At 46.9% G+C, this 26,626-nt stretch overlaps 1 protein-coding gene across 1 annotated transcript in view; it reads left to right on the plus strand.

Moving 5' to 3' along the window:
• The window catches only part of VPS36 (vacuolar protein sorting 36 homolog), a 262,064-nt gene that overhangs the window by 18,827 nt on the left and 216,611 nt on the right, over positions 1-26,626 (plus strand). The window contains exon 2 of the mRNA XM_086935046.1: positions 12,787-12,855. Coding sequence (XP_086791172.1) covers positions 12,787-12,855 — 69 coding nt within the window. The remainder of the gene's footprint in view (positions 1-12,786; positions 12,856-26,626) is intronic.

Consider the following 26,626-nt stretch of genomic DNA (forward strand, 5'->3'; position numbering starts at 1 on the left):
GGCCATTGAAGGAGTCCAGACCTCCCTCGGATAGAAAATAGAGTTACTAGAACACAAGCTGGACACTGTGACTATCGATGTGAACTTAATACGAGCTGATCTCACTAAAACTAGTGAGAAAGTGAAGTCACTAGACATTAAAACAACAAGTTTGACTGATGACGTGGCTGAACTACAGTTAGAGGTACGGAGCCTCAAGGCCTCCAGTGAAACGGCGAGTCGTAAGTTGGACGACTATGAAGGACGGGTCCAGCGGAACAATGTGCGAATCATTGGGGTCCCGGAGAGGTCCGAGGGTCAAGCTCCTGACTTATTTGTGGATGATATAATACTAAACTACTTGAAACCGAAGGGACTCCGCAACCTTTTCACATTGGAATGGGCACACAGAATCCAGGGTGGAAGACCGCAAACGGGGGCCCCACCCGACCGATGATTGCGAGAGTGCACAATTACAGGGATAGAGACGCTATCCTGCAAGCCTCCCGGACCGGAGGGCCTTTACAATTTGAGAACTCCACCCTCAACTTTTTTCCAGACTTTACGCAGGTAGTTCAGAGCAGCGGCAGAGTTTCGTAGGAGTCAAGAAGAGTCTCCGCGATAAAGGACTGAAATATGCTATGATGTTTCCTGCCAAACTGCGAGGGGAACCAAAGGGAAGGTCTGGATTGTCGAAAAACCAGAAGTTGCTTCGGACTGGGTGGAGAGCCTTCCCTCTGGGAGATCCTCCGAGACAGAGCGGCGACGAAGATGGGGGCCCGCAAGAACAGTAACATTGCGCGCAATCAATCATTGTGCAGCTGGGAGGTTCAGGAGGGGGCCAGATGTTGGGTGTTCCCGTAAGAGGTGTTTGATATAATTGAAAATGCTGAGTTTAACTACCCACAGGTGCGCGGGGCAGCGGAGAGCCGAACTCCTCCTCAGTTCTATTTTTAGATAGCTGTTAGGTAGATGACAGGGCGACAGGCACACTGCGAGTTGGGGGTTGACAAAGGCCGCGAGCAGGGGTGCAGGATGGGGGGGAGGGAAGGGGGGTGTGTTGTTTTGTATGTGCGTGAGTGATTTTGTTGAGTATTATTATTTCTTCTCAGGTGCAACTAACGTATTGACGCATTTCATGGATGGGTTAGACGTCACGTGAAATCCATGGGTCGGGGATGAAAGTGTTAAGTTGGAATGTTAACGGATTGGGGGACAGGATTAAGAGGGGGATGGTCAGTCAGCTTTTCAAAAGACACTCCCCAGACGTGGTATTACTCCAAGAGACGCACCTAGTGGGTTACAAATGTCGAGCCCTCCATAAAGGGGGGTATAAATTGGTGGCACACGCAGGCTTCACTTCACCAGGGGGGTGGGAATCCTGGTTAAGAACTCATTCCCATTATCCATACGGGCGACTTGGATTGACCAAAGGGGTAGGTAAGCTGGAGTTTCCGGTCAAGTAGGGGGCCAGACGGTCACTCTCCTATCCCTATATGTGCCCCCAGGCCTTCAGACTAAGACATTTCGAGTCTTGAGTGTTATTTTTCTCGCCCTTCCTCTTGGAAGCCTAGTATTAGGTGGCAACTTTAATTCAGTGGTGGATAGGGTGATTGACCGTCGACTGCCCCGGGTGCTTACGCAGGCGCAGAGGTGGCTGTCCGACTTTTTGGTTACGTTGGGTTTGATTGACAGTAGGCGAGTGCGCAATCCAGTTTCCTCGCATTACACACATGTCTCGGCCGCTCATGGCACTCTGTCTAGATTAGACTATGTACTAATCCCGGCGGCGATGACGCCCTTAATTAAAGAAGTCACGTATTTGGGGAGAGGAATATCAGACCACTCCCCGCTGTGGATTAGTCTCGCTCTTGAGATGCCGTCAGTGGGTAGGGTGGCTCCCATAGGGGCTTGGCGGTTAAAGGACCCTGTGATTAAGAAGGAGGTTCTCCAGATGGCAGAACGTTATTTTAAGGAGAATGTAGGGTCAGTGGGCTGTGCTGGGTCACTCTGGGAAGCGTATAAAACAGTGGCTAGAGGCGAGGTGTTGTCCATAGTGTCTAGGAAAACGAAAGAGGGGCAGGCAGCGGTGGTTCGCAAAGAAGAGTAGGTATTGCGTCTGGAAGAGAAAGTAGTAAAGTCGCAAATGGCGGCAGATCTCCATCTGTTGAAAGCCCGAGAGGAAGAGTATAGGAATCTCACCAGGCAAAGCGCGGTAGCTCAGCATAATGCCACTCAGAGCCGTATTTACGAGCACGGCGATAAGGCCGGCAAATTGATAGCGTGGCTTGAGAGAGGGGAGCAGGCCTCTCAGTTAGTGCCCGAATTGGTAGGACCGGAACTGAGTAAGATCACAGACCCACAGGCCGTGGCGGATGAATCTGCTTAGTATTATCGCGGGGTATACGCAACGGGTGGTGACTTCACGGAAGAGGAGAATGGTGATATGATCAAGGACATAATTATGCCGCACTTATCAGAGGATGATAGGAGTTATCTAGACTCAGCGCTGACCGATGACGAGGTGGCCCAGGCGATACGACAAGTTAAATCCGGTAAGGCTACAGGCCCCAACGTAATACCAGTTGAACTATACAAATTGAATGCCAATACACTCGCCCCCTACATCCGTGCAATATTCTTAGAAAGTAGAGAGAATGTTGAGTGTTCCTCCTACAGGCCTGTATTGCTCCTCAACGCTGAGCCCAAAATATTGGCAAAACTCCTGTCTATCAGATTGGTAAAAGTGATTACGACCTTGATTCATCCAGACCAATCTGGTTTCATGCCGCGCCGCAACACGGCTTTAAATCTGCGTAGGTTGCATAGCGTTCTCGGGGCTGCCTATAAAATACAAGATCAGGCGGTTCTGGTATCATTGGGTGCCCTAATGGCCTTTGATAGAGTGGAATGGCCTTATTTGTTTGCGGTACTGGCGAAGTTAGGATTTGGGAGGGAATTTATCTGCTGGGTGCGCCTATTATATGCTGCTCCCCTGGCAAGAGTGGTTGTCAACAATTGTAAATCCGGTGACTTCTCCCTCGGGAGGGGCTCCAGGCAGGGATGCCCACTATCCCCATTACTCTTTGCGTTAGCAATAGAGCCACTGGCGGCTTGGGTGAGGTGGGACATTACGATACGCGGTCTGCGGGTGGTGGCCTGGCTGGGAGGATAAGATCTCGTTGTAGCGGACGATGTCCTGCTTTATCTCACGAGACCCAAGGACTCCTTCCGTTTTTTCCTGGATGTACTTGCTATTTTTGGGAGGTATTCTGGCCTAGCTATTAACTGGAATAAATCGGTGATTTTTGTGTTGGCTGGAGATCCCCCGGTGATCCAGCGGACTTGCCCCAGCCGCACAGAGACGGTTGGGTTTAAATACCTGGGCATATTTGTCACGCTAGACCCAAAAATGCGTTAAGATAATAATTTGGCCTCCCCACTGGCCCGGTGTCGGCGCGATGTGGAGCGGTGGAAATCTCTTCCACTTTCCCTGCTGGGTAGAGCCACGCTCTTCAAGATGATGGCTCTGCCACGGTTCTTATATGCCTTGCAGAATTTTATGGACCCGGTGCCAGTTGGTTACTTCAAGGAGATTGAGGCTCTTCGGAGACAGCTGCTGTGGGACGGTGTGGCCTGTATCACTTTTAAGAAACAAACTCTTTCCTGGTATGATGGCGGGATTGGTCTTCCTGACCTCCGTAGATACCACTGGGCCTTGCACTTGGCCGCAGTGAATCAAATCATTTATGGGCTCCGGATGACCCGGGTTATGCTATGGACCGGAGTCAGGCCCCGGGTGGGAAGATAGACTGAGTGCTTTATTCTAAGATGGGGAAATACCGTCTGTCGGGCCCGACTGCACATGTGGTACATGTATGGCACGCGGCCAATAAATGTTTGGGGTGGGAGGGCAAAATCACGCTCCCCACTCCCTTGTTGAACTCCGAAAAGTTAGGTAATTTGTGGAAAACTAAAGGGTTTGACAAATGGGACCTCATTGGAATTACTCAAATTAAAGATGTATGGGGGAAGGATTCGGTACTTACATTCGACTCTTTAGAGAAACAGTATAGTTTGCATCAGACTGAATACTTCCGTTATCTGCAAGTGAGGCACGCTCTTGACACCCATGTCCCCAGGGACTCGAAACTCCCGGAGGCATCCCCTCTTGAGGACCGAGTATTAGACGGGCATATCCGGAAAAAACCATCTCTCTATTTACCGGAAATTGATTAACAACTCAGAAGACCCGATGGTGAGACTTCGGGCTCAGTGGTGTGCGGATGGGTTGGAATTGGATGATGAGGATTGGATGGAAGCAGTATCCTCCCTCAAAGTCGTTCTATCCAGATCCGGCTCCGTCTGGTACAGCTGAAAATATTGCACAGATCCTATATAACTGGGCCGCGTCTGGTGCGCATGGGGCGAACTAAGAGCGGAGCGTGCAGAAGAGAGTGTGGGGAGGAAGGTACCCTGATACATATCCTTTGGCATTGTACGGTAATACAAGACTTTTGGGTGAAGATTCATGATGAGTTGAGAGATGTAGTTGGGCTGGAGGTGCGTCTGGTGGCCCGGAGATGTTTGTTAAACGTGTGGGAGCCAACGGATTTGAATGACTATCAAAAGCAGTGAGTCACGCTGGCATGTATGGTGGCCAAACGAAATATTGCACAATTATTGGGAGCTCGTCAACCGCCCGAGTCCATAAATGGTCAGAAGATCTTGACTGGTGCATGCTCAGTGAACGGGCAGTATATGTAGCCAGGGGTTGCCCGCGGAAGTGGGGGAAAATTTGGGGAGCGTGGAATGCCTATCGTGAAGGTCTCTGTGAGCCACCTACGCCGGTGCCGGACCAGGTGGCACTGGAATCCCCTTGACCCCAGTGTTAATCATTGAATGTTTTATCCTGCATTCTGCAATATGGACCCATATGATATAATTGATTGCCTTCACCTGAGATAATTTTTCTTTGTTGTATTGTTTATAATAAAAAAGAGTTACAAAAAAAAAACCCTGATAACATAACATAACACCCATGCGTCTGTGAAGATAAACCTCCAATTGTGCATGAAAAACACCAACCTGCCGCCCATCTTTAAATGTGGAAGGGGGGAAAGGCTCAGCTGATGCTGCCAGGGGTTGGCCTCTGGCTGTTCCTCTGCCATTGCGACCTCTGTAGCCTCATCTTGTCTGAAAGAACTCCTGTCTGCCTGACTCTTGGGTTTTCTTGCCGCCTCTTTGAGGGCCTTGGATGTAGAAACGGCCGGCAGAACACCCTCTGCCACGGCCACCCTGACAAAAACTCTAGGGTGGAAAACCTTCTTAATGGAGGATTGCGCCTGGTGTGGCGACAAATTTGGTAAGTTCTTTTTCTCTCCAAAGAGACCGTCATGAGCCACCATGCCTGCCTCGGAAGAGGCCAAGTCTCACAGTTTGGGATCCACTTTTAACAGAAAAGAGGTCTCCTCTCAGTAAAGAGGGCACAATTAGCATTGCCCAGGAAGACGATTGGGCGTTGGGCCCAGTTCAAAACTCTTTCCGAGGAGAGAGGGGTGCCCGTCAATTTGGCTTCCTCTGCCAATTCTAAAAGCTTTGTGATGGGGCCTGCTATATCTAGCAACTTATCTTGACATGTTTTCCATGCTCTGTCATTCCCCTTCTTTGGATCGGAATGCACTTCTGCAAGAAGGTAGCCATCTTAGGGTCAACCTCTGGAGTTGTTGGCACTTTACCCGGTAGGCCCTCACCTCCTTATCAAGAGGTTTGCGCAAGCGTCCTACTACGAACGCCAAAACTTTGGGGGAGGGGACCCACTCCGAGGACCTGGGATGTATTAGATCTTCAGGGACAAGCATATTAGAAAGATCTTCTGACCCTTTGGGTATGTCTGTGGCGAGGGACCCCATAGGGCGCCAGGGTCTGGATGGACCTGCTTCATCAGCGGACTCCCCCAAGGAGTCCTCTCCGTCCTCATGCAAGCTAGGGATCTCTGGGATGGTATCTTGCGACCCCACATCTAGCCAGGCTAAGAACGCTTTCTTCAGGTGTTCAAATGCACCCCTATCCATGCCTGAGGTGCTCATACGCTTCTGAGCACGCTGGAGTTGCTCCGCCTGGCAAGCATATGCCATTTGCATTATGGGGCGCTCAAAAGGGCCCTTGGCAGCTGCTACCGCCTGGTGGATGGACACATCCACTGCGTCGCAGAACTCCTCATCAAGGGGGAGAACCTGCAGAGACTCCTCCTCTGTGTATTCATCCTCCATGACGAAAGCGAGTACTATACTAGTTAGGCCAGTAATATATATAGCAATATATATATATTTATATACCCCAAGCGCTCTATGCACTAGTAGTCACACTACTATATCAGGGGGGCTGGTATGTGCGTGATTAAATGTCACTTTTAGGTCAAGATGAAGGTGGACAAGCCGCATGCCAGTAATTTACGAATGAATGCGAATAATTGGGGAGAGAACTACCTCTCCCAGAAAACCTAAAGGATAGCTCTGTCTTCTCTGTCTACTATCCTTTCCTTCCTGCTACTTCCTTTATATGCACCTCCTTCATGTTGCACGGTGCTTGTCACCTGTAAGCCTAGGTGAAGTCTACTTCGAGCAGAGACGCTACCCCAGTTGCGCTTGCACGAGAAATCCTTGTTGTGAGAAGGCTCCTCATCATTTGTTTTGCAATGCGTTAGCGCTGGTGCGAGATCAGGTCCTTTCGTTTGCCGGCTGGGACCGGTATTCAGTGATTGTTTCCTCCTTGTCAAGTTGAACGCGTATGCGCTGGAGCGCGATCGCCTCCTTTCTCCCTTCGGCAGAGACCGTTATTCAGCGCGGGGGTTTTCAGCTCGCATATGCGCTGGAGCGCAACCTCGAGTAGTGATCTCCGAGTTTCGGTCAATTCTGCAAACATGTGCGCTGCTGTGCTCGCAGGAAGACTAGCTCCCTTTATTTTTTATGTTAATTTTGGCATTGTTGAGCCGTTGAGAGGCTCGGATGTGTTTCCTCATGTATGGGATTTTACCAGTGTGCTTTCAACATTGTGTAATCTGAATCAGAACGTCAATCTCGCCTTTAAAGAAAATACTTGAGGCTCAAGACTTCTAAATCAGATAAGTTAATTCTACAGTGACTTCTAGTATTCTGAAGCTTAATTCTGCTGAGGCTTGCAACCCTGGATTACTAGGAATTGAGAAAACTTTAATTTCCTTTTCATTTTTTTACCTTTTGTGCTTTTTTTTGTTTTAGGATGATTGTGGCAGACATTATGGAACACGGGGCTGTCCTAGGAGTGAAGCCTACAACTCCCCCACCCCAAGCCATTGAGTGTTCTGGTAGCCACAACTTTGTTTAGTTTATCCCTTTTATCCCCTTCCCCTGCTGTTGTAATATCTGTAGAGTGAATACATACTAACTCTCAGGTGGTGCCGCTTTCAGGGAAAGGGTTATCTCACATCCTTATCGCTCCTGCTGTACCCGGCTTCTCAAAGTTAGTCAACCAGTCTCTGTTGTAACACTAAATCACTGGATTTTATGCACAACTGAGTTTGCTATCCAGATCTATTAATCCGCTAGGGGGCGACTCACCCTGGAGGTCTAATGGGTGTTCGATGCGTCTGGGCCCACCCCGCCAGCCTCCCCACACCAACACGACACTTATGCTCGCCTTACGGCGTTCAGTACAGACCCGCTGTGCGGGTTGTCAGAGGAGGCAGCAGTAAGCTACGGACCCACTCAGTGGGCGTCAGGGCTTCCGAGACAGCAGAGCTGGTGTGGCGTACTGCTGGGGCGTTCTTCTGGGACTTGGTTGTCCTGCTGTTACCAGCGTGTCGCAGACCAGCGAGACTTGCAGACATGCGCCCCCTGTCTTGTGCGTGCGCACCGCACTGCCAGCCTGATTTACCTCGAGGGGCCATGAGCTGAGGGAACGAAAGGCTCCTGCGGCCCGAAATGTTTAAAATGAACGACACAAGCAAGCGTGTACACATATCACATAGCCACAAAGCAAATATACAATAAAGTGGGCTTAAATTATGCTTAAACAATCTAAATTATGCGTAAATTCCCCCTGTCCTGAACAAGCGAGAGGGAAACAACACTTATCTGCTGGAGAGCAGGAAAAGAAAGAGGTAGTGACATAGGAAGAGCACCCCCACCGGAACCTTGAGGACTGCCGATTGGTGGAATGTAGAGGACCCTTACTGCATGCACTATGGGAATCATAGTTTATTTTGTTGTTTTAAAGTTGAAGATGCTGGAGTAAGGAATAAAAGAAAGTTGAGTATAATCCTCGCCTCCGCGTCCTTAATAGAATTGAAACTTTCCGTCATGATTACTAGGAAATTTTTCCTTATACCACTTTATGTGCCGTAGAAACAGCACATCATTTTTATCACTTAATTTTACTTTACTCCTCTTTATTTATTCATTGAAATGTCCTACTAAATCATTAGATTTTGGAGTAAATAAAAATTGAACGTAATTCTTAATAGCATTTTTTTTCTAAAAACGTCACATACTTTTTAACAAATTGATTCATATTGCCTGAGACTGCAATCCTAAGTGTACATTCCACCACAAAAACACCTTGTGAGAAATCAATAATACCAGCAGTAGGTTTATAAACAAAAGAATAGTGGACCCACCTCAAAAATAATGAATTTACACAATTTAGTACAGATTTATCTTTTCTTAAAAGCACACTAGCTCAAGCTCAATTCTGAAGCCACTTGAGCTAAACGGTGCACATTTCTCTAGATGTTTGGCATATAGCCAGTTACTCACCACATTATTGCATACCCTTTATGCAAAAATCCTTGAATTCATCGACATATATATTGCCTTTATAAAACTCCACAGAAGCTATTCTGTGTGCTTCTATTGAAAAACGAATGTCAAAAATCACAGTCCGACAAATCTTGATCGTCAAACCTGGTTTGAAGAATTTTAAATCTAGAATGGCTTTAACCAACCTGACAGAAACAAACCTGGTGAATGCCCTTAGTAAAAACCTTTTTCTCATAGTTTTTTTGGTTTAAAGTAACCTTTCCCTTTTTTACACACCTCACTCCCCCACTTTTGCCTTTTCCGTTTCTCTTTTAATGCTCCCCCTTTAACCTCTTTTCCTTCCAACCTTTCCTGATTTCGTATTTACCATGGGGATAGTTCCTCCTTTAACCCTCTGCCTTCACCCACTCCTTCATTTCTTTTCCACCTCTGCTCCCTCTCCTCCGTGGCACACTTTTTCCCCTCCAACCATTCCCACTCCATCAAAGTTTTACTCACTTGCCCTCTCTTCTGTCCTCTTTTTTTTTATTTATTTCCCCTTAGAGTGCTACTCTGCATCTTTTTTTCTGGGTCACAGTAGACCTAGTGAAAAGACTATGGCAACTCAGTTTTTTTCCAACTTTTGTTCTTTCTATTAATATTTTATTAGTAGTTGTATTATTTTGCTTTACTACACTTATACCAGATCAGAGATGATATTCCTGGTCCAATATATCCTTTCCACAAATATATGTTTTTTTATGGAAAATATATTTTAACTCTGACTTTTTCCTCAAAATTATTTTTTTGTTAGCTTGATTTTGCCCGACTTTTTTTCTTCATTTTGGGGTTTTTCATATTAGTAACGAAATACCACAGATTATACCACAACATACGCTGCATCCTTTGAATACAAACAAGTGCCATTTGCTGGAACAGGTAACCTAGATAAGCAATCAGCTCTGTGATTCCATCACAGATGTTTGATTTGAAACTTATAAACTTTCAAACTTCAAACAAGCCCACATTTTCCCCTGCCTTGAAAGACCTACATTGGTTACTGATTACCAGAAGATCAACATTCATGCTGCTTTGTATCACCCACAAAGCAATACATGGAACAGGCCCGCTTTTCATCGGTAATAAAATGACCAAATACATTTGAAAAAGGAAACTCCGCTCTAGACTGACTCCTCGCATTAAATTCCCAAGATACTAGAAAAAAAAACATAGGTGGCAAATCGTTCTCTGTTCAAGCAGCCAAACTATGGAACTCTTTACCCCAAACATAAGTACCATGGATAACTACCTTATCTTCAGAGGACTACACAAGAGTTGGCTCTTCCCCACATAGCCACCATAGTCAAACATAAATATACAGCACATTATTTATGCAGTTATTTGGAATATATATATGTACCTAGATATGTGCAATCCTTTTTATAAATGTGTATAATAATAATGTTTATAAATATATAGATATTCGTTAGTTCTGGCAAACAAATGTACATATTACTTATGGTTATATTATTCTGTGTTTAACGTGTGTATATAGGTCACTGCATAAATAAGTACATTTTTATCATAACTGTTCATCTACAATTGCTTCACTATTAAATATTTTTTTAATAAAAACAAATTATCTTAAAGTACACCAACACTTGAAAAGTCTGAGTTTATTATATACAAATTATATCTAGATATATTACCCTACTTATACATAAATACCTTCCATGTACTTCTGTATATATATTTGCTACTTTAGTCCTATTTCAGCTTCTCCAATGCACTACCCTATATCTCACACTATACCTTTCTCATTATATCCTCTACCTCCACTCTCTGACTCACCCCAAGCTCCATTCTACTGCTATAATGCTCAAACTGACCCTTTCTAGACTCTTTCCTACTCTAACCCTCCTTGCATCCTCTCAAACCTCTTTTACTATTCAGATCGCCCAAATAAGCCTTCTAAACCCTTCCCTTAGACTCTTCCCTTCTCCTCTCTACTCATCCCAAACCTCCTCCTGCTGCTATGATCTCCAAATAAACACTTCCTAGACCCTCCCTCTTCTGTCCCTCCGCTATCCTACTCAATCCAACTAACAGACTCAAATGGCCACCGCTCAAATTAATTTCATATTTCCCTATACTAATTCTCCACTAATCCTGTGTGGGTTCTGGAGTAGCAAGCTACTCCCCGAAAGAGCTTTGAAGCATCATCAGGGGTATCAAGTGCTATATAAATGAAAACCCTTCCCTTAGTCTATCCCGCCACTATCTTTTTTTCAATCCAAATAACAGACTCACATGTCCACCGCTCAAATTAATTTCAGATTTCCCTATACTAATTCACCACTAATCCTTTTTGGCATCTGGAGTAGTGTACTACTCGCCGAAAAGCGCTTCGACACCTCGTCAGGGGTAGTAAGCACTATATAAATATAGTTACAATACCTCCTTACTATAAAAAATCTGTAGGAGGCTCTACTTTCTCATTCCATTTCGCCAAACTCTTGAGCTTGCTACTAGAATAGAATTGAAGTACTCGGGAGCATACAGACTTCAGAAGTGAGTTAAAAACATGGCTATTTCCAAGATAATGGGTGAAAAGCATTGCCCAGCTGGGTAACGTCCCCCAATGGCACAGCCACACTCCAAAGAGGAGGTTATTCCACTTTTATTCAGTTAATGAGTGACAGGTAGATATGAAAGTATGTATTTTAATCCACAGTGGTTTTAAATTCACAATAGATCCTACCAAGGATATCGGTTCAAACCCAATGGTCAATCAAACCCAAGGCATTTCGGTGTGCAAGTACCATCCTTCTAGTTTTTCCAAGATAATTACATATAACAACTTGGGATAGAATCTAATATGATAATCGCACCTTGAAGTACAGTAAACAATTTACAGTCTAAAGACCTAGAATCAGCCCAACCATTAGACTGCATTCTATATTCAGGTAAGTCATGAAGGGTTGCCATTTGGCTATTCTCTGCATTATGTAGTAATGTTGATTCATAAATAGCCCTTCTGACCTACACTAATAGAAATATAGTAACACTCAGCGATCAGCAGCCAAATGCATTTCATAAAAACCTAATAATCACTCCCTATACTGAATTATATGCACATAAGACAGATCTGCTACAGGTCTTTTTCAATCACCAAACTCTGTACTGTCCCATAAACCTGCTATCATCAAATGAACTATCTAGGAATAACTGAAGAGATCTGCCACATTCTGCTGGCCAATTGACAGATTTTAATCTAGTCCACCACTGAATGTCCGAGCAAGCTACATACTATGACCACTTCTCGACATTTCACCATGACAGGTATGGATTGATTTTAACAAATACCATCCATCAGATCCCCCCACTATGTCTCCCTTTCTTCATGCCTTCTTAGGACTATAAACGTTAAGCAAATATAAAAACGGACACCCTAGTGTCCTGGGCCTGTGACTCATAATAACCTTCAACAAAAATGTCTGAACAAGTCAAGCACAAATCAGACCTTGTGGCTATTCATGATGTGATAATTGATTGACATTTTCATAGGCATCTTTTCTTACTTTAATAACATCTGTACTCCTGGCCATTTATGCCCCTTTCTTTATATGACTTCTTCATCCCGCGTCTATTTTACCCTACACCTGTATGCTCCATCTTGGTAGATGGTGAGATAAGAAACTGCGGAAGGGAGGACCAAAGGTGTATGTGAGACTGGGTGGGACCCGGCTGCAACTGGACATGAGCATTGATGTTACCCCATATAAGAAGAATGTCTCTTGTTTAAGACAGGACAGGAGAATAAGCACAACGAGCAAAAAGTTGTTATACTAAGCCGTGCGTTCTTGGTGTTCTTGTCCGTACCAGCTAGGCCCACTGTAGGGGTGCTGGTTCATTCAAAATGTTTTGATTGACTCTTTTTTTTTAACCTCTTGTGGAAAATGTAGTGACAATTGAATGTGCAATATTGAACTCTATATTAATTCTGGTTTTCATTTTCAATCCTTTTCAGGCAAAGTTTGACGCTGGAAATCTACTCCTTACTACTCATAGACTTATTTGGAGGGACCAGAAGAATCATGTATGTATCCATTATTTCCTCTATAAGATAGTAAACTAAATGTTTACAAACCTTCATGATCATAAATACCTAGTCACATTTGCTGACATCGTACATGATTTTGTAATAGATGACTTTAAAAAAATAAATTTAAAAAAAGTGTTAGTAAAGATTTTTAAAGCAAATGAGTACAGTATTGAGACAGTTCTTTAAAGCCTTGAACATTCATTACGTGAGTGTGACAGCTGTGTAGTCTTATTAACAGGAAATATGGGTTACAAGAAGCAAAGGAATGGACCTTAAGGGAAACATGGAGAGAAGGGTTAGGTGTAGTAACAGAGAAGGAGAGAAAGAAGTGTATCTGTCAAAAGAAATTATCCATAATACAGAGGTGAAAAAGAAGAAAATACAAACACTTATTTAGAAATCAGACGGATCCAGAATGCAGCAGCGAGAGCGGTGGTGGGCCTTCCAAGATTCTGTCCTACCTCCAGCACCATTCGAGCGCTGCACTGGCTCCCGGTGGCGCAGCGGATTCAGTTTAAGGTCCTCTGCGTCGCCCATAAGATCTTGAAGGGGTCCCCGGCAATGATCCTTACGACCCTCATGGCCAACTATATTCCGGCACGACCCTTAAGATCGGCAGATCTCGAATTGGCCGTGGTACCGCGCTTTAAGCGAAGCAGGGCCGGTGGGCGCTCATTTCGAGTGCGGGCCGCTGCTCTGTGGAACTCCTTACCCCCGGCAATTCGCGCCATGAGCGATTTGCTTTCTTTTCGTCGCGCCTTGAAAACATTTCTATTCCCTTAGTTAGTTTGCTTGTGCTGTTTTATTTAGTTGTGTTGTGTAGCTGCCTTGTCGGGCGCCAAGACGCTCCTTAGCTGGAGCATTTGTGCGCCTAATAAAAAACCACATAACATAACATAACATAACATAATAGTATCTCAAAGATCATACAAAGTATTAACACATTAACATTGCAAGGATGTGTAATTGAAATAGAACAGTAATACTACACATATGATAAAGTTTCTATTTATAAGTTTACAACTTCAAGTGTTAATGGCTTAGCAGTTCTGGATGGTGAGGTCGGTGTTCAGATGTCAGGGAACAGGCTTCAAATGCAATGGAAAATACTAATTTGGTCCAGCAGCTTATAAATCTGTATTATAATAGATATTTCTTCTTTGGACTTTGTGTAGAATGTAATGGTTTCTAAAGTGAATCATGTCATGACTATGCTTCTTGAGATTTCATTCTAAAATATTGATTAGAGTTAAACTGAACACAACCTGTTAACATGATGGTCATAGATAGATGGACTATTTGTTGGAAGTAGCTAACACCAAACTCCATTGTGGTGGGGGTGTGACCAGCAGCCGACCAAGATGGCCACATCTTGAGGGGAATCCCGAGGCTCGCAGTGTGAATCCCCCCATCATCTGTTCAATTATCCGTTTTCCGTACTGTCATGCAGCTGAGAGTAATCAGACAGTGCCCCTGACAGAAAGGAGAGATCTTCCCCAGCCGATCTAGATTATTCGGTGAAGAGAGGACGCCGGGGCTGCAGCTGTCAGACACGGCCAGATCGACTGGGTGCGCTCTGATACCGGAATAGCATGGCCGCAAGGAGAGGTGGCGCCTCTCTTCCTGCAGCAGGAGGGGGCTGCCGTCTTGGAGCGCGGAGCCGGACACTAAAACTGAGCCAAGTGGTTGAGTGGCAGCAAAAGGAAACCACTGTAAAAATGAAGCCAGTAGGAACACAAGGAGCTGATGCGGCTTGAGTCGAGGCATGGCATTAGGGCTATGAGGCCCATGACAAAGAGAATCCACTGGACCAACACTTTAGGTACTATATAGGAGACAAGCCAAAAGAGCAAAGGACCGCTCCGGCGCAAGTAACAACTGTAAAATCTGCTACACCCTCCCCTAGCAGTACACACAACGGGGGGAACAAAGTGAGCCTAGGTCTCAGTGGAAAAAAGAGGTATTTATGTGGGCCGTGAGACTGATCTACACTATGAGTTCTCTACCGCCTCTGCATTGACTACAACGTGACCCTGCTCGGGTTGGTGGTGACACCCACGTGGGAGCTTACAATAGGAGCCTTACACTCATGGGTATCTCACACCTAGCAGGTAGTGAGACACACAGACGCTATCTCTGAGATACAGGGGACAAAATGCAGCCATAGAGACATCCTGAGATTTAGACTACGACCCGAGGGGTGTGCCTATCACCTCGAATCCTCCTGTGATACGATCCGAGACCTATATTATTCACTACCCTCTTAATAATATTAATTAACCTTGCAAGATCCCGCTTATGCACAGTGTGCAAACACAGCTACAGACGATGTCGGGTAACAAAGGGGCCAGAGTGACGCACCAAACAAAGTTGGATACATTTGCGCAGCCCAGAACAGACGCTCCAGCAACAGTGGAAGAAGAGCACCAGCTGCCCCCCAACTGCATCGGAAGGGGCCCTAACACTACAGGACATAATTGCGGCAATTCAAGGGGTGTGTACAGCCTTGGAGAGTAAAATAGACACAGTCTCCTCAGAGGTTACCTTGATGCATGCTGATCTCCGGAACCTCTGTTCCCGAGACAAGATCACGAAGACTCCATGGCCACGCTCCAAGCCACTACTAAAACACTGGAGGTATAAGTTAAGGAATTTCAAACTACTACTGCCACCCTAGAGGCAAGTGTGGAAGACTTTGAGGGGAGGGTCCGCAGAAATAATGTTAGGATTCTGGGAGTGCCAGAGTGGGTGGAGGGCCTGGCAACAGACCTTTTTATTGAAGACCTAATTGTGAAACACCTTCAGCCACGTGATCCCTTCAACTACTTTTTGGTGTAACAGGCCCACCAAGTTTGGGAGGCGCACGAGACCTGGGACACCCCCTCATCCTATAGTGGCGTGGATCTTTAACTATAGAGACAGGAACTATATTTTACAGACGGCCAGATCTGCCCCGCCACTTAAACTGGAAAGTGCTACAATCACATTTTTCCTGGATTTCTTGATTAAAGTCCAGAAATTGCGGCTCTCCTTCCTCAAGGTCAAGAAGGCCTTATGAGTTAGAGAATTACAATATGCGATGTTATTCCTAGCCAAACTCAGTAGTGGCTGAGGGTAAAACATGTTTTTTTGAGACCCCTAAGGAGACCTGGGATTGGTTGGATGGTTGGCAAATGGCATGGAGTCAGTGATCACGCACCAATTGTCGGAAAAGCAACAAAGAGCAACGACATTGAGGGATGCGGCAAAACCAGGAGGCCGAAGATGCTGAGAAGATAACTTCTGAAACTGTGATTCCGTAGAAGCTCAGACCCGATGGATCTCAGAGACATTTCAGGTCCACGATAAGACACTGGAGACCTTCTGAAACTGTGATTCCGTAGAAGCTCAGACCCGATGGATCTCAGAGACATTTCAGGTCCACGATAAGACACTGGAGCATCCTGTGGCTTAGCAGTGACTTGATAGAACTGCTGCAGTGGGGTAAAGACTAAACATGCTTTGGGGTCAATGGGACTTAAGGGATGGGGTACACAGGCACTCTGCAACGTTGGGGGGGGGAGTTCTAAGTCCACAATGCAAGGAGGCAGGAAGGGGGGAAATTAGTCTAAATTGTTTATATGTTAATTTCATGAGTGTGTGTGTGGATGACAGTGACAGTAATGCAGGACAACTAATGCAGGCAATTAGGAAACACATGTTAGCGCAGACCTCACCTAGACTCTGGAGCAAAGGTAGATGTTTTCCCCCAACATCTTTGGGCATTTAAAAATAAGATCATGACCGCCCAAGGAAAGCTTGACATCCAGGTGAGGCATCAAGGTATTCATTGTAAAACCTAATGACTACTGTCCAGGTACCTTTTTAGTTTTTAAATCCTTTCCTGGAATGTGAATGGGTTGGGGTACAAACTCAAAAGGGTAGTGGTGCTGCAATACTTTAAAAGGCACTCACCTGATTTAGTCCTCATCCAAGAAGCACATCTGCAGGGAACAACTTACTGTGCATTGAATAGGTGGAGTTACAAGTTATTGGCACATGCAGGCTACTCTAGAGTCTCTAGGGGAGTGGGTGTCCTACTCCGCAACTCCTTTCTGTTACTATACAAAATATCACGCACAACTCACACAGGGGTTTAGTGGTGCTCACTGGATTTGGGACGGCCGACATATTCAACAATTTACCGAACGGTTTCAGAAGTGCTGACATCCACTCAGGTCCATGACACAGGATGATGCACTGATGTCCACTGTAGACTCGTGACACAGGATGATGACATCCACTCCAGACTCATGGCACAGTATGATACACTGATGTCCTCTGCAGGCTCATGACTCCAGATCCGCTAGATGCAGTTATGATGAAGTCCAATGGTGACCGGAACTGCTTTGACGATGCGATCGAAGCCGCACAGATTCCCAATTGGCTAGCAACTGGGTGCAGGCGGGGAGTGTCTTTATAGTCCAGGCCCAATTAAGCTGGCCTGAGTGGTTGACTCATTTCCTGATTGAATAATAACCAAGCTCATACCATGACCTGTTCTGGGTGACTCATTTCCTGATTGTACAATCATCAGGCCCAGTCTGGGTGACTCATTCCCTGGTTGTAAAATCACCATACTTCACACCATGGCATGTTCTGGGTGACTCCTTCCTGATTGTATAATCATCAGGACCCGTCTGGGTGACTCATTACCCGAACCATGACCAGGTCTGTGTGACTAATTTCCTGGTTGTATAATAATCAGTCCTAGACCATAACCTAATGGTGTCAACACAACAATTACACACAAACTATATGGGGTGAGAGCACACACAATCAGATGCAGACTTGGAAATCACACAGATATGTCACACAGATACCTATGGGTTGTAAATGTGGGTTTATGCAGAGCGCATCCTCCAAGATCGCAAAGCGCCTGTCCAGGAAAGCACATGACAGCAAGCGTTATATGTGGTGGTGTATGTCCCCATGACATTGGGCCGGACTGTTCTCATGGGAAGTGGGATCAAGACTGATTTGCATATGGCTCGGTCCAAACTGGGGTGGCATGGTGAGCAAAAAAACAATGGATTTAACCCTGATCTATGACTGGCAGTGAATGTTTAACAATGTTCAGTATTGCGTCCATCATCTTTTTGTTTTGCTATAGTCACCCTAAGTGAGAAGGGTATGTTGAGATGTTGGTCCCGTGCACATTGTGTCATGGGATTCAAGCTAGCCTTATTGATGAGGGGTGATACCCTGAAACTGGTCACATGATGCTTGTTTTCCGGTCCATGGAGGACCTGGCCTGGCAGTTCAGGCTGGACTGTTCCCATGGGGAGAAGGGTCAGGACTGGTTTGTATATGGGTGGGTCCATACTGGAGTGGCATGATGAGCAAATAAACAATGGATTTAACCCAGGTCTGTGACTGGGGGTGAATGTCTGACTGTTCAAGCATTCCGTCCATCATCTTTATGTGTTTGCTATCACTCAGTAATTACCCTTTAGAACTGGATCTTCATTTAACAGGCTCTGCCATAAATTACAATTCCAACTGCAAACTGTCCTTTATCAGCTTTTGAGAAAGTTACCACTACATTTCTTTTCTTTGCTTTCTTATAAGGCTGTTTTTAGACACTGTGAGAAGTTGGCCTGATATATGATGTTTCCAATTCTGGAACCACCTTGTATCAGTCCAAACAATCCCTTATGGTGTCTGGTTGTAAGTCAACCTTATAGACAAGCTGTCTTAATGGTAGGTTAGACTAAGCAGCCTTAAAGGCTAAACTCAAGAGGTCGTGTTAAGCGAGCTTTTTTACCAATCACAATCCTGTAATATCAAATGAAAGGACACCACACAAGTATATATTATAAAAATATATGTGTTTATTACTAAAAATAATCCCCAGTACTCTTTATGAGCAAAGGGGCACAAGCGTTAAATAAAAATCACAGTATAACATACAAAGTTGCACAATTATGGATGAGGGCGGGTGGCCACTCAAACCATATATTAAGAAAGTGGTATAAGAGATACCAATCGAACAGTGGTTAGGCCTAGGGCCTAGGGAATCGCTGGGAGCAGTCTGGACAAGCAATGCTGAAGTCGGGAAAAGCCGGCGGGATTCGGGTGCAGCGCTTAAAGCACACGCATGCACCAATGTTAAGTCAATGGTGCGTAAAAGTTACACAAATAGAGTTTTAGGATACTTCCGCTGAACCTAGATGGACAAAACTTTAGACACAGACCCTAGAGGTGTGTACCAGTGTGGGAACACCGGCGTTGCAATGTTACCTCACCCACAGGAAGCGGGTGCATAGGGTCGAAGTGGCGTCGGGTTTCGTCACGCAGGTTCTTGGTGCTTGAAGCTGAAGATGCTGCAGGCGATGTGAAGGAGAAGTGTCCGGTGTGATCCAAGGGGGGATCAGAGTAGAAAAGTACCTGAAAGCAGAGGGGACAGAGTCTGGGTCACTCAGCAGTGACCAGGGTGGAACCAGGACGGAACCAGGCAATGTCGGGCGCAATCAGGTGGTTGTCGAGGAGCTTCTCTCCGCTGCCACATGGGCTCTGGGGCATCTGCGATGTCCAGGAGCGGGTCACGAGCTGTCCCACGCAGGCTCTCGCCGTCGGCGCTGTCGGCTTCAAGATCGGAGCAAACAACACTTGGCGAGAGCAATCCACGCAGGACCGGAAGATTGCTTCTCACTCGGACCAGGAGGGTCAGAGCGGGTGCTCCTTTTCAGAGGAGCTGGTGCAAGTCTGGAGCAACCAGAATCGCAAGTCGGTTTTAGGTTTTCGTCGGCACAGGGGCCACAAGCCAGCTGGCAAATGACCGGGCCAACGCGTCGAGCCAAAGCAAGCAGAAGGGCCCCATGCAGCACTCATCTACAGTAGAGGGGTGAGCTTCGGTGCAAGAGAGGCTCAGGGTTGGGGCTTCTCAAACCCCCGTGTACAGCTTCGAGGGTCACTCATGGGCTGCACGATCAGCGTCTTGTGGTCTTTTCAAGATGGCGTGCCCCACGCTTCCGGTCGCCTCCTCGGGTCTCAGCTCTGCAGGGACTGTGGATCGGGCTGTAAGAAGGCAGGCAAGCTTGATCTCGTCGATCTCTGTCGCTCGAATTCCGGCGGGAACTGCAACAAAGCAGACGTCGAGGTGCTGGATGGTGCCTGTTTGCACAGGGTGGTCACTCCTTGACCACAAGGGAGATTCTTCAGTCTTCTACGTCGAGTAGGATGTCAAAGGGTCCAGAGTTTCGTTTCTTATGTTTCATCAGGATAATCTGAGTGCGTTGGCACTGCTCCCATTCTTATAGCAATCTAGGGGGCTGGATTACCTGCTCGGTCCCCTCCTATGGGTGGGACCCAGGAAGGGGGTGGATACACCCCTTTCCTTTGATCCAGGCCGCGCTGGGACAGGGGCTGGTGTGCCCAGAACCGGTTTGTCCGGATTATGCAAGGGGAAGCCTTGTGCTCCCCAGGCAGTGTCTGGTTTCTTTCAAACCTCCCTGCTGCAATCCACTATCTCCTGTCTGGGGTGGTGTGACACCTCCCTGTGACAGGAAACGCTTTGTCCAGGCCTCCTTGGCTGAGTTTCGGTCAGCTGCAGGAGGTCAGACTCGTGTCTGTGGCAGAAGCATCCATTTTGTGGATCTGAGGCTCTTTTAAAATCAACCGCGTTTTAGCAAAGTAACATGTCGTCTCCCTCTAGAGGGGTGGAATGCTACCCCATCGCCAGGACTGGCGAGGGGGTAGTATTCCAAATCGTATGACACTTTACACAACATGTTTTGATAAAGCCAAACCAAAGTTGCTATATAACCGCGAGGGTTATAATGCACTTAATAGTATATGGTATGGCATTATCCCGGAACAGCTTAGGGAATTGGTCCCGACAGCTGCAGACAGGCTCAGCCCATGCTAGAGCACCATCCCACATAAAACCAAGCACTCTGCCTCCAGGATTGTTAAGGCCTGCCATAGGAGTGACTGATAGGTAAATATGTGTCCAGTTAGGTTTAGATATAGGCATACTATATCTAAGCAAGGGGTGATTACACCACCTTGCCCCAGCTGAGTGATCAGCCAGTTGTGTCAATTTTAGATAGCCAGCCAGGGGTGGCAAAAGATATGCTGCAGCCCCTGGTAGGCCTTGGATGCGCCTATGCCCTGGCCACCTATAGTGCTCTGTACAGGGGCTGATAAGGTGACCCAAGCCAATCTAGTTATGCACCTAGGGTACATGGAATCCATTTTACAGAGAGAGCAGGTAGCCTGGGGCCCTGATTAGCAGGGAACCAGGCCAACTAAGTCGAAAACCAGCTAAACACAAGGCATAAAATCTGGGGTAACCATAGTCAGGTAGCCACCTTCCTACATAACCCCCCACCCTCCCCCCCAAACGAAAGGAGATAAGGCTATCCTTGGCCAGGTAAGCCTATATTGCCTGAGTGGCCATATAAGGAAGTACCTGCACTAGCATGGGTCCCCCTGTCTCATGGTCCACTAAGCAGTCCCTCACCCTAGGGGTATTAGAGGGACTCCACCATAGGGATTCACTACCTTGGGTGTGTTTATGCAAGGAAAAATGCTGATTTTGATATGGAGTATTGAAGTGAGGCTCCACTAACTTAGGGCTCAGCTTCCTCCAATTATCTTCCACCATGTATGCCTTTCTTTCTTCAACTGAGTTGCACTGTGCTCTCAGGGTCAACCTCTGGCTACCTAAAGCTGGAGGCTGGGTCCCTCTGTTTGGCTTGCTGGAGGGACAGGTCAGGTTTGGGCCCTTTGTGTCCCAGGTTTGGCTGTGCCCAACAGAATCCATCTGTGGGAGGTCCCTAACTACTTTTAAGGGGGCTCCCTCAGGAGTTTTTAAAGTTTTCACCTTATAGGGCTACTAGTTTTGGTGCCCCTAATCTGTTGATGGGGGTGCTTTATTTGACAGGGAGCCCTCTGGGTCTCGCTGTCCTTCTTCTCCTCTGCAGTCCTGGGTTGACTAAGGCAAGGTAGAGAGGGGCAGGTTACCTGCTCCAGACTGGGTCCCACCTGAGAAGGGTCCACTGCCATCAGAGGCTCTGTCAGGCCAGGCCTAACAACCTCTGGGGCAGTTCCTTTATCAGGGGTAAGATCAGTTCCCTGAGGAGGCTGATCCTGTCCTAATGTCTGGTGAGGGGGAGATTTCTCTTCCTCCTCCATGCTCTCAGTTTGGGTGGAGTGATCCATCATTTCAGGCTTCACAACACACATATCTGTTTGAGTTTGGGCTGTGGCCATCACAGCCCCACCAACCTTTTCAGGAGGAGACTCAGTTTGGGTATCTGCTGTTATCATAACAGCTTTGCTATTCTGTTTAGGAAGAACTTCTGCTAAAGATGGGGCAGAGAGTTGCTCAGCCCTACCAACCTTTTCAGGAAGGACATCTTGGGTTGGGGCTGTAGCCATCACAGCCCCACTAACCTTTCCATTGGAGTTTACCATTCTAGAATGGATTTCCTGTTCAACCTCAGCCCAGGCTGAGATTTCTAAATCATTACCAAGTAGGCAGTCTACAGGCAAGTTTGGTGACACTGCCACTCTCTTTGGGCCAGTGACACCTCCCCAGCTGAGACTTACTACTGCCATGGGATGATTTGTCTGGATTCCATCAATGTTTGTTACCTGGTATGTGGCACCTGGTAAAAGTTGCTTAGAGGGGACTATACAGTCAGCCACCATGGTGAAGTAGTGTGGCTCACTGGTTAGAGGCGGCAGACCCGAGAGCAGAGGACGGCCCGGGACCAGGGTTCTATTCCCGGCGCGGCAGGTTTCTGGACCAGGGTCAGCGGACTCGATAATTCTCTCGCCTCGGTGCCCACTCTGATCAGCGATCACACTCGGCAACTCTGGGCATTAGCTTGCCTCATCTTCACTAACGGCCCCACCAGACCGCCGGGGATGCCTGGTCTCACCCTGGAGATACCCATTAAGGGACCATCTCTCAGGGAAGCCAGGAAGGGTTTCGCAGCGGTCGAAGCGCCTTGGGACCCTACGGGTAAGTAGTGCGCTATATAAATGCCAATACATTTACATGGTGATGCTAGCCCCTGTGTCTCTAAAGGCTTAAACTTTCAAACCATTGATGATGGGTTCTTGTCTATATTTGCTCATGGTGTTTGGGCAATCAGAGAAGTTGGCAAACCCCATGCCAGTCTCATAAACAAGATCATTTGGGGATGGGGACCTGGATAGGCCAGGGTCCACCTGGGCTCCAAAAGTAAACCCACCCAGATTCCTTGGTGTGCTCCCACTTCCTGGAGGATTACTGCTGACAGTAACAGGGGGTGTTGGAGCTACCTTTGGAGGTATATTCTCTTTATTGCCATTCTTGGGACAACAGCTGTCTGTTTTGTAATGCCCAACCTGTTTACAGGCATGACAATAAGGTTTTTTCTGAGTTGAAGAAGTGTCTTGGGACCCACCCCCATTCTTGGAGTTTTGGGGCCCTGGGGAAGTATTTTCCTTACTTTTATCCCCACCCTTTTCTTGAAGCTTGGTAGACTCCTTCTTGTTACTGTCCTGATTCTTAGGCCTAATCCTGGTTCTGACCCATTTATCTGCCCTCTTTCCCAATTCTTGGGGAGAGGTCAAATCTGAGTCCACCAGGTGCTGGTGTAAGAGCTGGTTCTGACAATTACTTAGGATCTGCACCCTCATAATCAAATTATACAATCCTGTAAAGTCATGTACTTTGCTGCCATGTAGCCAACCCTCCAGAGCCTTAGTAGCACAATCTACAAAATCAGTCCAGTCCTGTGTCTGTGTCTTCTGGGTGTCTCTGAACTTCAACCTGTACTGTTCAGTGGTTAAGCCAAACCCATCTATTAGAGCACTCTTCAGGACTTTGTAGTTTTTAGCATCCTCATGTCTGATAGTGAGGAGCTTATCTCTCCCTTTCTCTGAAAAGGAGTACCATAAGATTGCTGCCCACTGTTCCTCAGGAACCTGCTGTACCATGCAGGCTCTCTCAAGAGCAGTTATCCACTTGTGGATGTCATCCCTTTCTGTGTAGGGGGGCACAATCTTTGTCAGGTTTCTACTATTATAGGACCTGTCTTTCTCTCTAGGATTATTGTTGCTGCCACCAGTGGCATCTAAGCCACATATTTTCTGTTCCCTTGCTAAAGCAAGTTTAGCTTGGGCCAGGGCTAACTCTTCCCTCTCTATCTGGAGTTCTACAGCTCTCATCCTGGCCTTATGCTCTCTTCTCTGGGGGGAAGTCATTCCCCTTTGAGAGTTTCTGGAGACACTAGAAATGTGAGAATATCCTGAGGGAGATCTCACCCTTCTATTGCCTGTGGGAACTAGGTTATAGGATCTGGGGAGGTGCTGGCCCTCTCCATTCCCATGTAGGTCCAAGTTGGCTCGGCTAAGCCCTCCCCACTGGTACCTGGTTATCCCTCTGATCCTGATCATCAGGCCCATCTACTACTGAGCCATTTTCCTCCTCTTCCTCCTCTCCTTCTTCCTCCTCTGGAGTTTTCTCATTCTCAGGGGTGTTCACTCCATCTCCTAAGTCTAAGGGAGCTGCACTCGCCTTATCTAAGTCATCCTTTTCCAGGATGGCTATCAGGGAAGGAATGGTGGGGTTTCTGCCCCTTTTTAGCCCCCTTGCAATGCACAAGGCACTCAAGTCTTTGTGGCTAAGTTTGTCATAGCTGGAAGTTGCCTTGGTAAGGTCAACTGTCACAGGGGCAGAACCTGAAGCTCTTCCTGTGTCAGACATGACTGCTAGTGAGGTGCAAGTGGTGCACTTACCTACACTAAGTGTTTTCCTACTGTACCTTGCTAGTGAGTTGTAGTCAGGGTGTGCTAATCCCTTTAATCTACAACTACTAAGTTCAGAATAACTTAATATTCTAAGCTTTTGATTTATATGTACCTAGGGTACTTTATATGATCTTTCAATTTGATAAAAAGATTGCAATGGTAAAACAACAGCAAGCTCAAAACCGCACCGCTGCGCACCAATGTGAGAAGTTGGCCTGATATATGATGTTTCCAATTCTGGAACCACCTTGTATCAGCCAAAACAATCCCTTATGGTGTCTGGTTGTAAGTCAACCTTATAGACAAGCTATCTTAATGGTAGCATAGACTAAGCAGCCTTAAAGGCTAAACTCAAGACGTCGTGTTAAGCGAGCTGTTTTACCAATCACAATCCTGTAATATCAAATGAAAGGACACCACACAAGTATATGTTATAAAAATATATGTTTATTACTAAAAATAATCCCTAGTACTCTTTATGAGCAAAGGGGCACAAGCGTTAAATCAAAAGCACAGTATAACATACAAAGTTGCACAATTATGGATGAGGGCGGGTGGCCACTCAAACCATATATTAAGAAAGTGGTATAAGAGATACCAATCGAACAGTGGTTAGGCCTAGGGCCTAGGGAATCGCTGAGAGTAGTCTGGACAAGCAATGCTGAAGTCGGGAAAAGCCGGCGGGATTCGGGTGCAGCGCTTAAAGCACACGCATGCACCAATGTTAAGTCAATGGTGCGTAAAAGTTACACAAATAGAGTTTTAGGATACTTCCGCTGAACCTAGTTGGTCAAAACTTTAGACACAGACCCTAGAGGTGTGTACCAGTGTGGGAACACCGGCGTTGCAATGTTACCTCACCCACAGGAAGAGGGTGCATAGGGTCGAAGTGGCGTCGGGTTTCGTCACGCAGGTTCTTGGTGCTTGAAGCTGAAGATGCTGCAGGCGATGTGAAGGAGAAGTGTCCGGTGTGATCCAAGGGTGGATCAGAGTAGAAAAGTACCTGAAAGCAGAGGGGACAGAGTCTGGGTCACTCAGCAGTGACCAGGGTGGAACCAGGACGGAACCAGGCAATGTCGGGCGCAATCAGGTGGTTGTCGAGGAGCTTCTCTCCGCTGCCACGTGGGCTCTGGGGCATCTGCGACGTCCAGGAGCGGGTCACGAGCTGTCCCACGCAGGCTCTCACCGTCGGTGCTGTCGGCTTCAAGATCGGAGCAAACAACACTTGGCAAGAGCAATCCACGCAGGACCGGAAGATTGCTTCTCACTCGGACCAGGAGGGTCAGAGCGGGTGCTCCTTTTCAGAGGAGCTGGTGCAAGTCTGGAGCAACCAGAATCGCAAGTCGGTTTTAGGTTTTCGTCGGCACAGGGGCCACAAGCCAGCTGGCAAGTGACCGGGCCAACGCGTCGAGCCAAAGCAAGCAGAAGGGCCCCATGCAGCACTCGATGAGTGTAGAGGGGTGAGCTTCGGTGCAAGAGTGGCTCAGGGTTGGGGCTTCTCAAACACCGGTGTACAGCTTCAAGGGTCACTCGTGGGCTGCACGGTCAGCGTCTCTTGGTCTTTTCAAGATGGCGTGCCCCACGCTTCCGGTCGCCTCCACGGGTCTCGGCTCTGCAGGGACTGTGGATCGGGCTGTAAGAAGGCAGGCAAGCTTGATCTCGTCGATCTCTGTCGCTCGAGTTCCGGCGGGAACTGCAACAAAGCAGACGTCGAGGTGCTGGATGGTGCCTGTTTGCACAGGGTGGTCACTCCTTGACCACAAGGGAGATTCTTCAGTCTTCTACGTCGAGTAGGATGTCGAGGGGTCCAGATTTTCCTTTCTTATGTTTCATCAGGAAAATCTGAGTGCGTTGGCACTGCTCCCATTCTTATACCAATCTAGGGGGCTGGATTACCTGCTAGGTCCCCTCCTATGGGTGGGACCCAGGAAGGGGGTGGATACACCCCTTTCCTTTGATCCAGGCCGCGCTGGGA

The sequence above is a fragment of the Lissotriton vulgaris genome, chromosome 8 (assembly GCF_964263255.1).
Source record: "Lissotriton vulgaris chromosome 8, aLisVul1.2, whole genome shotgun sequence".
Taxonomy (NCBI): domain Eukaryota; kingdom Metazoa; phylum Chordata; class Amphibia; order Caudata; family Salamandridae; genus Lissotriton; species Lissotriton vulgaris.